This window comes from Primulina eburnea, chromosome 4 (assembly GCF_022965805.1).
Source record: "Primulina eburnea isolate SZY01 chromosome 4, ASM2296580v1, whole genome shotgun sequence".
NCBI classification, from domain to species: domain Eukaryota; kingdom Viridiplantae; phylum Streptophyta; class Magnoliopsida; order Lamiales; family Gesneriaceae; genus Primulina; species Primulina eburnea.
The window spans coordinates 42,294,400-42,309,653 of NC_133104.1; the positions used below are offsets into that span (position 1 = coordinate 42,294,400).

General features: G+C 34.3%; 3 protein-coding genes across 3 annotated transcripts; all 3 read right to left on the reverse strand.

The window, feature by feature from the left end:
• Positions 1-993: 993 nt before the first annotated feature.
• Positions 994-4,590, reverse strand: LOC140829153 (cytochrome c6, chloroplastic). The gene is given in 9 exon segments (XM_073192174.1): positions 994-1,265; positions 1,348-1,411; positions 1,655-1,686; positions 1,759-1,808; positions 1,811-1,855; positions 2,317-2,467; positions 2,560-2,695; positions 3,173-3,258; positions 4,268-4,590. Coding segments are annotated over 9 exon segments (720 nt in total). The 5' UTR covers positions 4,283-4,590; the 3' UTR covers positions 994-1,124.
• A 977-nt stretch (positions 4,591-5,567) lies between these two features.
• Positions 5,568-9,007, reverse strand: LOC140829154 (uncharacterized). Its single transcript, XM_073192175.1, has 4 exons — positions 6,823-9,007; positions 6,377-6,577; positions 5,982-6,197; positions 5,568-5,902 (listed from the first exon to the last, which is right to left on the reverse strand). Exons 1-2 carry the CDS (start codon positions 8,934-8,936, stop codon positions 6,562-6,564), a joined length of 2,130 nt encoding a protein of 709 aa, XP_073048276.1. The 5' UTR covers positions 8,937-9,007; the 3' UTR covers positions 5,568-5,902; positions 5,982-6,197; positions 6,377-6,561.
• Positions 9,008-11,205: 2,198 nt separating this feature from the next.
• Positions 11,206-15,026, reverse strand: LOC140829155 (uncharacterized protein At4g19900). The gene is made up of 5 exons (XM_073192176.1): positions 13,692-15,026; positions 13,245-13,394; positions 12,815-12,949; positions 11,785-11,979; positions 11,206-11,530 (listed from the first exon to the last, which is right to left on the reverse strand). The coding sequence occupies exons 1-5, from the start codon at positions 14,891-14,893 to the stop codon at positions 11,344-11,346; spliced, it is 1,869 nt and encodes a 622-aa protein (XP_073048277.1). The 5' UTR covers positions 14,894-15,026; the 3' UTR covers positions 11,206-11,343.
• Between the last annotated feature and the right edge of the window lie 228 nt (positions 15,027-15,254).

A 15,254-nucleotide genomic window follows, 5' to 3' on the forward strand; every position in this document is an offset into this window, starting at 1 on the left:
ATGAGTCCTTGATAAATAAATTTGAGAAAGATAAATCATCATTTGTAAGAGGTGTGATAATTTTAATGTAATGATAAAATACATTACAAATAACTTAATTATCCCTAATTTAAATACATTTAAATTAATGTTAAATGTTTATTAAATACATACATGTGTGTGTATATATAAATATATGTGTGTGTATATATAAATATATATATAATTTAAGAATTGAGATATGTAATTACAAGATCTTGATAACAACTAAATATAAGTTTTTGTGATGAAGTTAATTTTGTCGTTACAATTCAATATATAAATTAAATCACTCTTGTTAAAATCATACCAAACATTCAACATATTATCTTATTATTATATTCATCCTTGATTTATCATTATATCATATCATATCTACCAAACTGTACCTTAATATTTAAATGGTCAGGGACACAAGCTTCTTCTAGCTTCTTCTGGGTTTCCCAACCTTTTCTCTTCGAAGTGAAAAGATTCAATTCGCCTCTATAAATGAAAGCATTTGTAATAAAAATAATAATTTATTTATTTATATTATTTCTGAAGTAAGTAGTGTGCCTGTCAATTTAATTCGAGTTAATTGACTAGATTTTTACATAAATACATTAAATTATTTAAATTTAATTTGCTGATATATTAATAAATTTGTAAATACATGTGTAGCAGAACTAATCTGTTGTAATGCTTATCTATCGTGTTTATAAATTACCTTGAAAATCACGGAGAAAGTAGGCCGGGATAATCCATCAAGAAAAACAGGTTACCCTCGGAGAAGATCATCCCATCATATGACCCTTTCTGGCCTAATCAATTTTCCAACTGACTTCGTTTATTAATAGTGTAACTATTTTCATTGTCGAGCATGTCGCACAAAGCTTGCTACATGCTCAAGGCTTGCTAGCAATATTTACTCCAAAGGGTAGCAGCCCGTCACAAAAACAAAAACAAACAAAGATCCAAAGTCTTACCGTCATCACATGAAGATAAAGAGGATAGCCAAATCAATTAAAAATGTAATCCTTTAGGAGAAAAAAGAGTGAAGTATGCAATTATCATGTAAAATGAGTTTGCATGATGCTACTCAAACCAATCTCACTTCCATAGAAGAACTAATCTCCATTATATTCAATGGTAGGCCAGTTTTGATCAGCCTGCGATTTCACAAATTCAGCCAACAGTTTGATCTCATCTTCTTGTAGACGTGGTCCAAATGTGCACTGACCCCGGGGTGTGCAGTTCTCACCAAAGCCCTACATGATGAAGAGGACATGAAGTTCAATCCTCAATTCTACAAAGCATCTATTAATATGTCTTTCTCACTGTGAAACTTACTGGCATTCTTCCCTTTCCGAAGTATGTTACGCGATATATTTCCTCTTCTGTATCAACTCCATTTCTGCACTCCACCAAACACTTCACCAATTGTTTCTTGTTTTGATACAGAAGGATTACTCAACAATTGAGATCATTAATATTATACAGAAATTTTAAATAACAAACTAGAGGCCTGGAATTACAGAAGGCAGATTGACATCAAAAATGAATGAAGATTAAACTATATCAATCAATGTATGAATCTTGTATTAATGGCGAGAAATAACAAAAACGAAATGCGAGGGCTTGTTGAATCCTGTATTACCTTTGTAGGTCTTTCAAGAAGAGTGTTGCACCCTGGAAAGATGACTAGAGTTAACTAAGTCTTATTTTGCTGAGATTTAGAGTGTTATCAGAAGATAAACTCACGGGCTGGATAATGTTTCCTCCACCGTCATGGCATCCTATGCAAGCTCGGCGAACAAGGTACCAGATTTCTGAGCATCCAAAGTTTGCCCAAGTGCCACTGCATTAAAGAAAAAACATAAGTTGAAAGAGCAAGCATAGACTAAGAACTACAAAACTTGACAGTTCTCGATAATCTTCCAATCCAGACCCGGTCCTAGAACAAATTTTGTAGGACATTATAAGCAAAAACTTTCCAATAACATCAACTGAATTTCTCTTTCATAGCTCTTAGATAAATATGTTGTAGATAATTTTATGCTAAGGTAGCATAAAATCTATTCAGTGAACAGAACAAGGGTGGTTCAATTCAGTTGCTAGATACATACAATACACAAGCGATTAAAAAAAAACATGGGTAAAAAAGATAACAAACTACAAATTGGGAAAAAGCTTTTAATTGTAGCTAAACTGGCTCGACCATTGAAATAATAATGACAGCACAATGCAGGTCCTGGCCTCCAAGAATTTAGTATGAAGAGCAAATATATTGAAGAAAAAGAACGTAATTTACTGGTTTACCATGGGGTGAGGCTGAAATGTCGGGCATTGAGAAAGGGGATAAGGCGAAGACGGTAGCGATTAGCGGCGGAGCAAAGTATTTGAACAACTTCACTTGAGGATGCTTGTGAATAGAGTGATCATGATCTGGTGCTCCAACAATCTTGTTTCTCTTCGTTCGAAATTTCAGAAATTCAAGACAGGAAACCACCGCTGACGCAGTAACATCAATCAGCGCGATGAAGAAGATAGAGAGAAGATTACCTGTTTTGAAAGAGCGGTAGCAGTAGTGATAGCACAAGTCGGCGGCATAAGTGACACGAGAAACTGCTGCGGCATGGTGTGTCTCCCCGCCTGCACCCCACCTATACTGCTGCCACCGCAAATTTTCTGTCTACCTCTGAACGAACGTATCGAGTGTAGTTTAATTGATTAATCTGATTTATAGAGTATTGTATAAACTCAAAATATGACAATTTATGTAATATGTATCGAAAAATATCAAATAAATCTAATAATTGTAAAAACTAAAAAAGTAATAAAGATATTGTGAGGGCCGTTATCCTAATCACGATTTATTAACATGCAATCTTGATTAATCACTAAACAACGGAAAAGTGAGTTAAAAATTTGCGTTTGGGCCTATAAAAATTTTGGTATGACCTTCGCGTAAATAGGACATACCAGAAAATCAAATACTCAAAATACACAACATATGCCCTCAATAAACACAACAACGTAAACATGTGTCAGCCAGACACGATCATGACATATACAAACCAAAATATCATATAACCGACAAGGCTCGATAATACCATAATACAATCCTCCAAATATATACATATAATATCTGGGAGATAGCAACACCACGCAATACCTAAATACAACTGAGCCACTCTCAAGGAGCTCTGGTACTTCCTGAGCCTTCCTCTCGAGCGCCTGAGGTCGAACCACCTGTACCACCTGTCATGTCCACACACAAAAGACACGACAGCCCCTCTCGGGGGTCAGCATACCTCAGTACGAGACATCAAGAAACCACGATATATGACATAGAAATGCAATGATGCCATGCATGAATGCAATGCATGAATAGGTGCAAGATATCAGGATATCAGGAGTCAAATGATCGATATCAACAATCATACATATATGCTTGAGCTGGTCCACGACTCAGCGGACCGTGCCTGAGATATGGCCCAGCCTCGAAGCCAGCAACTACCTAAGCCGGACCGAATCAAGGTAGCCAAACATCTCCAGAACACCATATCATATCATATATATAACGGATCTCAACCGAAATATAACTGGATCTCAATAACAGATAGGCTCAATATGATATGTTCAGTGGTATTGATGTGTCTAACGAAAATAAAATGTGTGTGAACCAAAGAAATATTTTATTTTATTTTGCACATCAATTACCAACTGATAATATGCGAGTCAGCATATAATATCACATAAATCAGCAAATAGCAAATAAATCATACACAGGATCATCAGATGCCTCTGTCAGACATCGTGAAAATAACTGATCTCTACGTACCTCAACTAATTTACCAGTAACTTAAATCGTCAAGAAAGTCCTGGAAATGCCAACTCAAACAAATCACTTGAATATTAATTTAAATGGTCTTATTATCATATAAAAATCTCACAACCATTCAAATTCACTAAAAATCCAATTTCAACAATTTAGGTATTTTAAATTCTTAAAATTCCAATATTTAACTAAAATACCTAAATCAATTATTTCTATTTTAATTCGTCGCAAATCATCGAACTAGCTGATACTCGATTTATTCATCTCAATACTTCAAAATCTTTAATTACATATTCTGAAAATCGCTAACAGATTTCTAAAATTTGATCGATACCTCGACTCAACTCAAAGTTTGTACCTACATCCAAAAATATAATCAATATCAATATTGATATCACATTTAACCAAAAAATGGAGCAACCCTTAAACAATTTCTGGAATCATAATTTATACCTCAATATATATACCAAAACGAAGCCTATGACCCAGAGAACAAAAGCCCTCAATCGATTTCCGAACTCCGGCTACGTACGGCAACGATTTAACGAAGAAACGGGCGACGGGTTTCCGACTGGTTTTTGAAAAATGTCGAGAAACACTTCAATATGCGTACCAAAACGTAGCTCTCGTCGAGAGCTTTCTAACCATATATTTACTTTAATTTTCGGTCACCGGGACGGCTGCAATCGGCGGTCAAAGAGACGCGGTGGTTTGAAGCTTTGTTACGGGAAAAGTTGAGGTTTTCAGATGGTAAGGATGATGATTAATATTATATAATATATATATATATATATATATATTAATATTATACGTGTGTTCATCTTTTATGTTTTCGAGATTTGAAATTTGACTCGGTCTATATTATTTCAAATTTCAACTCTTGTGTGCTATAAAATTTAAATATACATTTTAATATTGTCTATAAACCGAAATTTTCTAATACATATTTTAAACACACAATTTAATTATTTGACTTAATTATTTTAAATCCCTTAACTTAAAATAATTAATCTTAATTATTGCCAAATGACATATATTTAACACGAATCATTACAGATATCCACTTTAAATTTTGTATATCTATGAAATAAATTATCATTGAAAAAACATATTTTTAGTTCTGATTTTACCCAATGGTACTCAATTTATCCAAATCTCTACCAAGTTCGATATACGCTAAAAAGAATCCAATACAATAATTTGTCATGTTTATTTTAAAGAACATTTGTCATCTTTATTTTGATTATATAATTATTCCTTAACTTTCTGGCATCTTCAGAAAATGTTATACTAAAATAATATATATTTTGATCAATAAATTTTGGGTAGTACATTGTTCTCTCTTTCTAAATGAACCTGTTTTCAAAAAGTTCACATTAACGATTTTCACCTATTCTGTTTTTGCCTCTGTTTTCTTCCGAAGAAAGATCACCTCACAATTCTAACACACACGCTATCAATGACTTCTTAAACAAATAAAATTTAGCTCAAACTCAGTTTTAACATTTAAAGTTTCAAATGCAAACTCACAACACAAGTTCTCAAAAACATCTTCACTTTCTAAATTTTTTCCAATACCGATCACTTGAAAATCGACATAAAAAGGTTCAAACTTTTCAACGTGTTGCATCCTCACGAGTTAGACAACTAATGTTGTGATACAAACATAGGCAGAAATGGCCAAACTCAGTTAGTCAGTCACTGATACCCCAAAACAAGACTAACTCTAATCTAATATTTTACATTATATTTCGCACGAGTTGACTGCCTCAAAATATCGTCGAATTGTCGACAATTGATTATTTCAAAAGGTATCTCACTATATCTTGTTTTTCCAGCCAATAACCGAGGTCAATGTCAGAAGAAAATCTCATGGCATTACCTTGCAAAGGAAGACTTAATCCATCAAAATATAAATTAACAAGAAAATCATAAAACTGGATCAGGTCATGACTGTACAATCAGTTTCAAACCAAATTGTTTCTAACATGGACCGAACTCGTCGCCCACATATCTCCACAGCAAGTTTACAAACACTTCAAATTCCAACCTCTACTCAATGCCCTAAAGAATATGTTAGAATAGAAAATTATTTTAGCATATGATTCGGGGATAATAATCAAACAAACATGAATCCACTTACCCGGATTTATCCCATCTCTCGGCAAGATCGTGTGAGAGCGCAAATAATGCTATTTAAATGATGTAGCATCTTGCGCATCTAAATTTCCCCTGGTGAAGATGGAATATTTATTGACTTCGGCGATCAACACCAGCTGCCACAAGTTGATTTGTGAGGACACCAACCTGCATATTTTCTATCTGGCTTCTAACGATATTACTCAAAATTCCTGACTTCCTATGTAAAATGCATAAGAGTTAGATTATTAAGTCTGTTTTCAAGAATTTTCATGCAGCTCAAAAAAAGATATCAAACTACCAGTACCCGAGCATGAATTTAATACTAATACAAGTAACAGTTTTAACAAACTCAGGGTCACTTATCTCTACGAGGCACAGAGACAATAGGATTAATACCTGGGAACAAGATCCGATATATATGAATCGCCACCATGCAAGACATATATAAGTTCTGCTTGCTGTTGTTCTGTTGTGATGACTGCATATACCCCACTGTTTGCTGTTGTCCGTTGCAACAAGCATTTCAAATGGCTAAATCACCCATATGCTGCCCTGAACCAAATTCGCCAATCACATCCTTCCTATGCCACAGAGACCCTGCAAAAAATAAAACTTCAGAAATTAGGCCCTTCATTGTGGTTACCAAAAATAGACTGTAGCTATATTTTCACAATATAAAGGGACCATAATTTGCCCAGCAAGGAAGGAAAGGAAGTGATTGTTGGCATACAGTATAATGAATAATTGGAGCAAAGACATACATTCATGCTTATAGTAGATTACTTGTCTTCCAAAATTTTTGCCAGTAAAAACATCATTCAAACAAAAACAAAGGATTTAACCTTTTCTCCTTTCTTATCTTCTCGGACATATCAGCAATGAGTGCATAATTGTTACTGTCATAACATGCATTCATAAATGCTGCCAGTGTTACACGATCAACAATTTGGTTTACATCCAACAGTTTATCAAAAAACTGTGCAGCCATCTCTGCTTTACTTTCACTGCAGAGCTTTCTGATCAAGGTACTAATGGTGCGCACCCATGGCTTTTTGTCTAATCTTCCTAGCAAGATCATTGTGGTTGAAAATTCATTTTTCTTGCAAAACTCATAAGCTATTGTTATCCGAGTAACTTCACATGGAGATAGACCTTTGTCTACCATTTCATCAAAAAGTGTTCTAGCCTCATCCAACATGGATTCCTTGCAAAGGCCGCTTATTAATGCCCCATAAGTAAAACTATCAGGTACACATCCATTGTCCGACATCCAATGGAAATTTTTTCTAGCCATGTCAGTATTATTATCTCGACAATACCCACAAATCATAGACGTGTATGTTTGTGTGGTTGGGATATGGCCCATTTTTATAGCATCATCAAATATTTTTTCACATTCTCTTATTTTCCTTTGCCTAGAAAATGCTGAGATCAAAGTTGTGTAAGTATGCATATCAAGAGGAATGCCATATTTGATCATCTTATTTACAAGTGCCAAAGCTCTTCTAGTATCATCTACCTTGCAGCTCTCAGAAATAAGAATGGTGTAAGTAAATTTATCAGCAGAGAATCCAATCTGATTGATTCTTTTGAGCAACCGATAAGCCTCCTTAACATGTCCTTTCTTACAGAGGCCATGAATAACAGCATTATACGTGATACTATTAGGAGTTAAACCCTCTTCACTCATTTTGTCCATCAATTCATATGCTCGGTAGAAATTTCCCTCCTTAGAATGACCATCAATAAGGGTAGTATATGTTTTCAAGTTAGGCAACAATCCCTGTTCCTGCATTTTGACTAGCAACATCTCTGCACGGTTCAACTTTTCCTCTTTACAGTATCCGGCAATCATGGTTGTATATGTGTGCACATTTGGCTTGTGATTATCGCTCCTAACAAGTTTCAAGAAAAGCCTAAATGCTTTATCAATCCAACCTTTCTTACAAAGACCATAAATCAATGTAGTATGAGTATATACATTTGGCTTCAAGCCACTCCCAACCATCTCCTCCAGTAATTCAAATGCTTGCTTTATGCTGCCCCTGTTGCTCAACCCATTAATTAAACATGTATAATTAATAACATTTGGTTTGAATCCCATCTCAACCAGCTTATTAAAGACCCATGATGCTCTATTCACGGAACCCATTTCACAAAACACGCTGATAATCAAACTACAAGTGGCGTTGTCCACAATAAATCCTCTACTAAACATTGCATTCAACCATCTATCAACACCAGAAACTCTCTTGTTTCGACAATACGCCACGATCATGGACTTAAAACTACAGGGATCAGGTCTCACGCCCCTCTGACACATTTCAGCAAACACATTCTCAGCAATCTCAACACAACCCATCTCGTTGACTGAGCTTAAGACACAATTCAATGTGTGGGCACTCAAAACCAGGCCCTGGCTCTGCATTTCAAGAACCATGTCAGCAGCTTCCTTCAACATCCCTGCCTCACCGAAATTCCTCAGCATACAACGCAAAACTTCATGGGCTCTCTCAAAGTTTCCATTTTTAATCAAGCAAGTAACTGAAACAATGTAAAACCTCATAAAGTGCCTAAATTTAGTAAACCCAATGGCCCAGTAAAAGAAGCTCAATGCCACCATGGAGCCTGCCTCGTCAGCCAATGAGGCCACCACGGTGATTGCCTGTTCTCGGGTCAAATATTCTGAGTTTATAGGCAAACTCAGCATGAAATGTGTCGAATTGAATAGGGACGTTTTTGCCTGTTGAGTGTAGTATGATTGGCAAACCCAGGAGCAGACTCTTTTGACTGTCGAAGTTGATGAAGACTGAGAGCAGCTAACGTTTGGACTGGGGAAGTGGCAAAAACGTCTGGCAGCATAGAGATAAAAGAGGCCATTGGCAAGTGTTCTGAGTGATTGGTGGTGGCGTAGGATTCCGCTGCCCAGACCAAGACAGACAAGGCAGGACGCCATAAAAATGACTATTTGTACCTTGGCAGAACCTTGTATCAACCTGGCTGGTACGGTGGAACGGGCAAAACGAAATTCAGAACCATTTGACTTTAATTACTTTTTAAAAACGATAGATTTTGTGGATTTGAAATACTTTTATTGAATATAGTAATCTTATAGATTCGCGAATAAAAATACTTCAGATTTTTTTGTAATAATTTTATATATATTTATAAACTTTTTCATATATATGGATTTGTAACTTTAATGATATATTATTATATTTCGTTGATTGTTTGAACTAATAATTATTTTACATCATTTCGTTTGAAAATAACACTTATATATATATATAATTCAAAACATTATTTATTATTGTGTAAATGTAATTTTAAAATTAAAAAAAATGATAACTTATTGATACTAAAAATAAATAAAATAAATTTTTTTATCATATTAAAAAATATTTTTTATTCAAAAATTTAATAAATAGTTTAAAATTTATTTATTAAAAAATTATTATTACTTTCTATAATATGGGAAAAATTCGAAAAATATATGAAAATGAAAAGACATAATTAATTAGTTTATATAATGAGATGTTTTTTATTTAAAAAAAAAAAAACTATAGAGAGTGAGATAGAAAGGTGAGGAGAGAAAGACATAAAAATACATTCAAATTTTTGAGTTAGGCAAAAGACATTTTTTGAAAAATTATAGTTATACTTTATACTTTAATGTTTGTATGCTAATAAATTTAATTGAGTTATTAAGATGGTGTTTGACGGGATTTATAAGCTCTAAAACACAACTCATAAGTTATTTTCATAATCTGATTGGTAAAAAAAAAGTTTCGAATAACTTATAAAATATCAAAATAAGTTTTTTTTTAAAAAAAAAACTTGGGATACCTCACATTTTTTTCATAATTTTTTTTTTATATTTCACTTCTCCAAAATATCATTATTTCTTAAATCTCTATTTTATCATCATTTCATAAATAATCACTTTATCACTTTGTTTTTTTTATATCAAATTTAAAATGAAGTTTTGTTACATCTTTTTGTTAGGATATAAAAAACATAAGTGTTGTTATTTTATTGAGTAAATTATTTTCAATTTTTTTAATCAACATTTTTTTACACTCATTAAAAATAATATTAAATATTTTTCTTCAAAAGAACATAAATTTTTCTAAATATAAAATAAATTTATTTTTAAAAATATTAAATATAAACTATTTATATATAGATAACTATTTATATTAACTCATAATATTATATCAAATTTGGTAATTTTGACAATTTTATAATGTAAAACACGTTAATATATTTAAATTGTTTAAAATAAATTTATCCAAACAGTTCAATAACTTACTTTTAAAATAAGACTTCGCAGCTTATAAGTTTTTAGACAACTTATAAGATGTAAGAACTTATGATCTATTTTAAATAAGTTTAACCAAACATTCTCTAAAACTTTATTAACATTTTGAATACTTTTAAAATTTTGTAAAGTTTTTAAAAATCAATGTTGAATATATATTTACTTTTAAAATTTTAGAAAAGATTATTTTGAATTCACTATACTTCTACGGAATATATAAAATTCTTGAATATCTCTAGACTTTTAAATTCTATAAAAATAATTAAAAATGATCAGATCTCTTAAGTTGAATACATATTTTTAGATTTTTAGGGTACAAAGATTCAAACCAGTTTGCCATCCGCCCAACTTCAGGTACGCTTCCGTGACGCATGTCCCCCTTGATTCTTCCCTCTCTCCCTCTCTCTTCTATCCAATATAATCATGATTTTCTGATAGAGAGACTTGATTAACCTACTTTATTCTTTTGCATGAACGGAGAAAGGGAAGTCTCGACCAACATTTTGGTCTGTATCAACAGACACAACGTAGTTCCTGTTTTTTTTTTCCTCCTGAAATTGGATACGACGTAGTTCCTGTTTTTTTTTTTCCTCCTGAAATGGGATATAACGTAGTTTTAGTGATGTGTTACAGATTTTTTTTTTTATATTTTTTATGAAGATGTTTTTAGATTTAACTATTATAAAAATTCCAAACGTATATTATATTAAAACTGATTTCAGATCGAAAGATTATCGTGTTGGTTGCTTGAATAAATAGCAGGTGAGTTCACCAGCGCACGGAGTTATAGATTATCAACGCTGCTTCACACTGAGTCGGGATTACTTTTTTATCCTACATCAAACTTAATTCCCAACAATTAAAATTTTAAAATACATAATATCAGAGGGGCAAGGGCCAACGAAAATCTTAACGAACTGCATAAAAAAAAATTAACATGCTTGCCTCCGTAATGATAGATCGTCTCCGATATGTTTCAAAATATGCCCAACTCAAAATTTTCGAGATATATGTTTTGCTATACACGTGCGCGCACTATACATTATAACACATCGGAGCACATGATACAGAACTCGTTAAGAAGCCTAGATATTAGGCTCCCGGGCTCTGGGATCAAAGAAGAAGTTACACTGTTCCAGAAATGAACAGTCGTTGATTCATTTAGAATTTTCTTGAAGAGGGCATCTTGTTCAAGTTGTTGGGCATTTGTTGCTGGTGCACTGAAGTACCTGCCATGCCAACAAATGTTGAGAAATAATGATGAATCTATTCAACAACATAAATTCAGATTTCTAAAAGATTTGTCCTATCTTTTACATTGGTTTTCTTTTCCATTTTTTTTCTTAAAACAAGCATGCCTTGCGTGCTTGGTTTTATAGAAATCGATGTAAAAGATATGACACGTGCTTTTATTTTATGAAAAACAAGAAACTACAAAAGAAGGGGAGTAGGACAAACCAACGAAATGCTTTATGCAGCATACCTCAAAATCGTACTTTCACTAATTGGGAAGAAAATAAAAGAGGGTTGCAATAGGAGCTCTTTCTCCGTATCAACGATATCTTTATTGCTCGAAAAGTTCTTGGCTACTCTGGTTAGAAGATCAGCTCCATTCCATCGCAACAGGGTATCGTCATATGATGCATAAAACTCTGTCAAGCATTCCATAATAAAAGGACTGCATGAAAGGACATAGATCATTTACTGGATTGGCATCCACATAGATACAAACAATATATAAACAATCCTGACTCTCGATATTTCAGATTTGCCTTCAACCTTTTCAAAATATAACATGCTATATGCCATTAGGCATGAGGATCCATTCCCTGTTCTCCGTTTTATTCAAGGGCATGGACGTCTCATCCATCAATTTCATCAGCTAGGACCCCAAAAAACCCCTAATCACCCCAGCATGTTTTCTATTTTATTATTTGCGCTCTTAAGCCCCAGTTATGCATCTAGTGGAATTTTCTTGAGCATTCTCCTGATATGTGCACAACCTGATGACTTCCATCAGTTTCTTAAATTAATTGGAGTTCTGTGGTTCTATTCGGTTTGGGTATGCCCGAGTAGCTATGCTTGTTACTGCTTTCTAGTTTGACTCTGCTTCGATTTGCCCAGGGATGCCTGGAGTATTTGTAATTAAAACCTTCGATCAATGAATTTTATTTACCGATAAAAAAAACCTGACAGCATAGCTAAATATTGACCTGTACTATACATTCCTCTAGCAAAGTTCACCCCTTCGTGTTCATAAAATGGGGAATAAAAGCTTGAGTTCAGATGTTGCATTCTATATATTGCCCAGTATACTATGTCAACAACCATAATCAGCATAAAAAAAAACAAAAGTGCAAATTAAGATAATAAAGGAAGCAAAAATGCCCAACAATATAAACAATGTACCATGCAACAGGTAAAATGCACCATGTAAGGAGGAATTTCAGTTACTTTAGGAGTGCCACTGACATTTAACAAAACTCGAGAGAAGATGCAAAATTTGTTATCACCTGTTCTTTCTAAATGACATCACTGCGCCATTTAAAGTTTTTTCAGCAGGCTCATTCTCCAGTCCAACAGTGTTATTGAGTTCAGATAATGGCTTCAACACGATGATGTCAGAATCAAGATAAAATCCACCATATCTAGAGATCACATGAAAAGGATTAGTAATGACCAATTGTGATCCCTGGAAAAGCCACACAAGAATTTCTGATCCCTCCGGTGATAAATAAATAAATAGTTGTGACAATGAATATTTGTTCTTTTAAATTTACAAATTGGTCTTTGGCAATGAAAACACCAAGTATTTCCACGTAACTTTCATGGCTTATTTCTTACTCATGACTAATAAATTACCAGAGAACAAACAACCAAACACATATTGTGTTTGAATTCACACGTCTGTAAATATATATTTTCAAATTTTCAATTGCTTACTTGTAAAGAGCAGCGAGTCTGATAAGTTCGCTATAGTGAGTAGGGTAATTCTTCGAATTCTTCCATTCTTGCCAGACAGAGGCAAATATGTGAGTTGGTGTATCTTTCAGCAGCTCATCGAGATTTGGCATCACAACAGCCATTTTATAACTGGACAAGGCAACAACCTTTAATGCAGGCATTCAGTTCCTATAATTTATATTTAGAGAATCCAAAGTCCGAAGTTTTACTTGACCAAAACAAATATGCAAACAATAATGCTATATAAGACTCTGATGGTGAAACAGAGATGCAAAAAACAGACATTTTGGGGTTAAAAAAACAACATAGTTTCTTTCATTTGTACGCACCACTCAACACAAGAATTTCCTGCCATTGGAAGAAGTAAATACGGGTAATTAATTATCTTATCACAAATGGCAATGATTGAAACTAACAAGAGATTACCCATGTTCGACAAATTCACTGAAGAAATTGAGCTCTATCGTTTCAGAGAACACAACTATACATGCATGTCTGTGATGATAGAGAATGCTCTCCAACGCCCTCCGCTGTCGAACACCAAACATCCATGGTGGTGAATTCCACGCCATAAAGACTCTCATCTTACATTTTGCTCTTCGGAAGAATGCGTCCAAAAAGTTCACAAACGATAGACTCCCATCCAACCCTGGATAGTAACCCCATCTCTTTCCATCTGCATATAGCTCTTTACCCAAACCAACGGCACTCGTCCTTTTACGAATATAATCATTATTTAAAGTTTTCCTCTCGGTCCTCTTGGTTTGAATATCAACATTTTCACCCTTCCGTCGGATATTTGCATGTTCAGATCCAGAAATCGTCAATGGCTTCTTGATCAAGAATGGGGTTCTCTTGAACTCGTAGAAAACATGCTTTTGTACAACTTTATCACCTTTTGTCAATCCAGTTACCCCCGCTCCATCCGGATCTTGTAAAATTGGATTATTCAACGGATTCAATACCTCAATATTGGATTTGAACATTCGATCCCTCCGTAAAAAGTCTGCTTTCTTATCAAACCATTCACCCCACCCGTCCCTCAACACTGACCCCTTCAACAATAAGGCATCTTCAAATTTCCTCACTTCACTCAATTTCTTACGCAATTTCTCGTCCACCAAGATATCATCCGACCCAAACGCGATCTCAGACTTGTCAGTCTCAAATCCTAAATCTGATGCGAGTTTCAAATTGAAGGGAACATAATCTTCCCAGTCATCAATTGAGCGTCTATTGTAAACTCTCCGCACAACGCCGTTGACGGGATCAAAAAAGTAGTCGGGGGAGGAAATGGCGGGATTTTGATTCTGAAGGGAGTCGTCGTCTTCTTCTTCGGTGAGGATATCGTCGGTGTTCTCAGAAGCGGCGTCGTCGAACTCGTCAATGCGGTCATCGCTGGGATTGGATGAGCTGAGGGAGTCGTTATCAAGATCGTTGAGGAGGGGGTCATAAGAAAAAGTGGAATCGAGGGGGAGCTGATGTGGGTGATTAGGGGAGTGTGAGTTGAAAAACGCGAGGCGGCTGTGAAGTAGGGAGACGGATAGGAGGAGAAGCACTGCCGCGATCAAAGCGCAAATGTGAGTTCCGTAACGGGGACGGCGGCGCGTGCGGAGGTGGCGAAGCATGTGGCGGTTAAGATTTCGTTAACGAAGCTGCGCAATCTAGCAAATCGTGGTAACCAGAACACGAAGCAAAATCCTTAGCTGCGATCCCAGTAAACAGACAAAAAATAGCAAAAGTTTAACATAATTTCAATTCTGATATATAGATTATATTATTATGATAGTCACCTCAGTAGTCACAAATGAAGTGATATGAACTCTGGATGATTTATTTTTTAAAATGAAAGATTTTCGTTGATTGGATATATTTTTGTTGATTTTTTTATAGAATTTATTATTTAATAGATCTACAAACATAGATTTTTATAAATTTTTGTAATTTTTTTTTTATATAAAATTCTTGATTTTGTATTTAATTTATAAT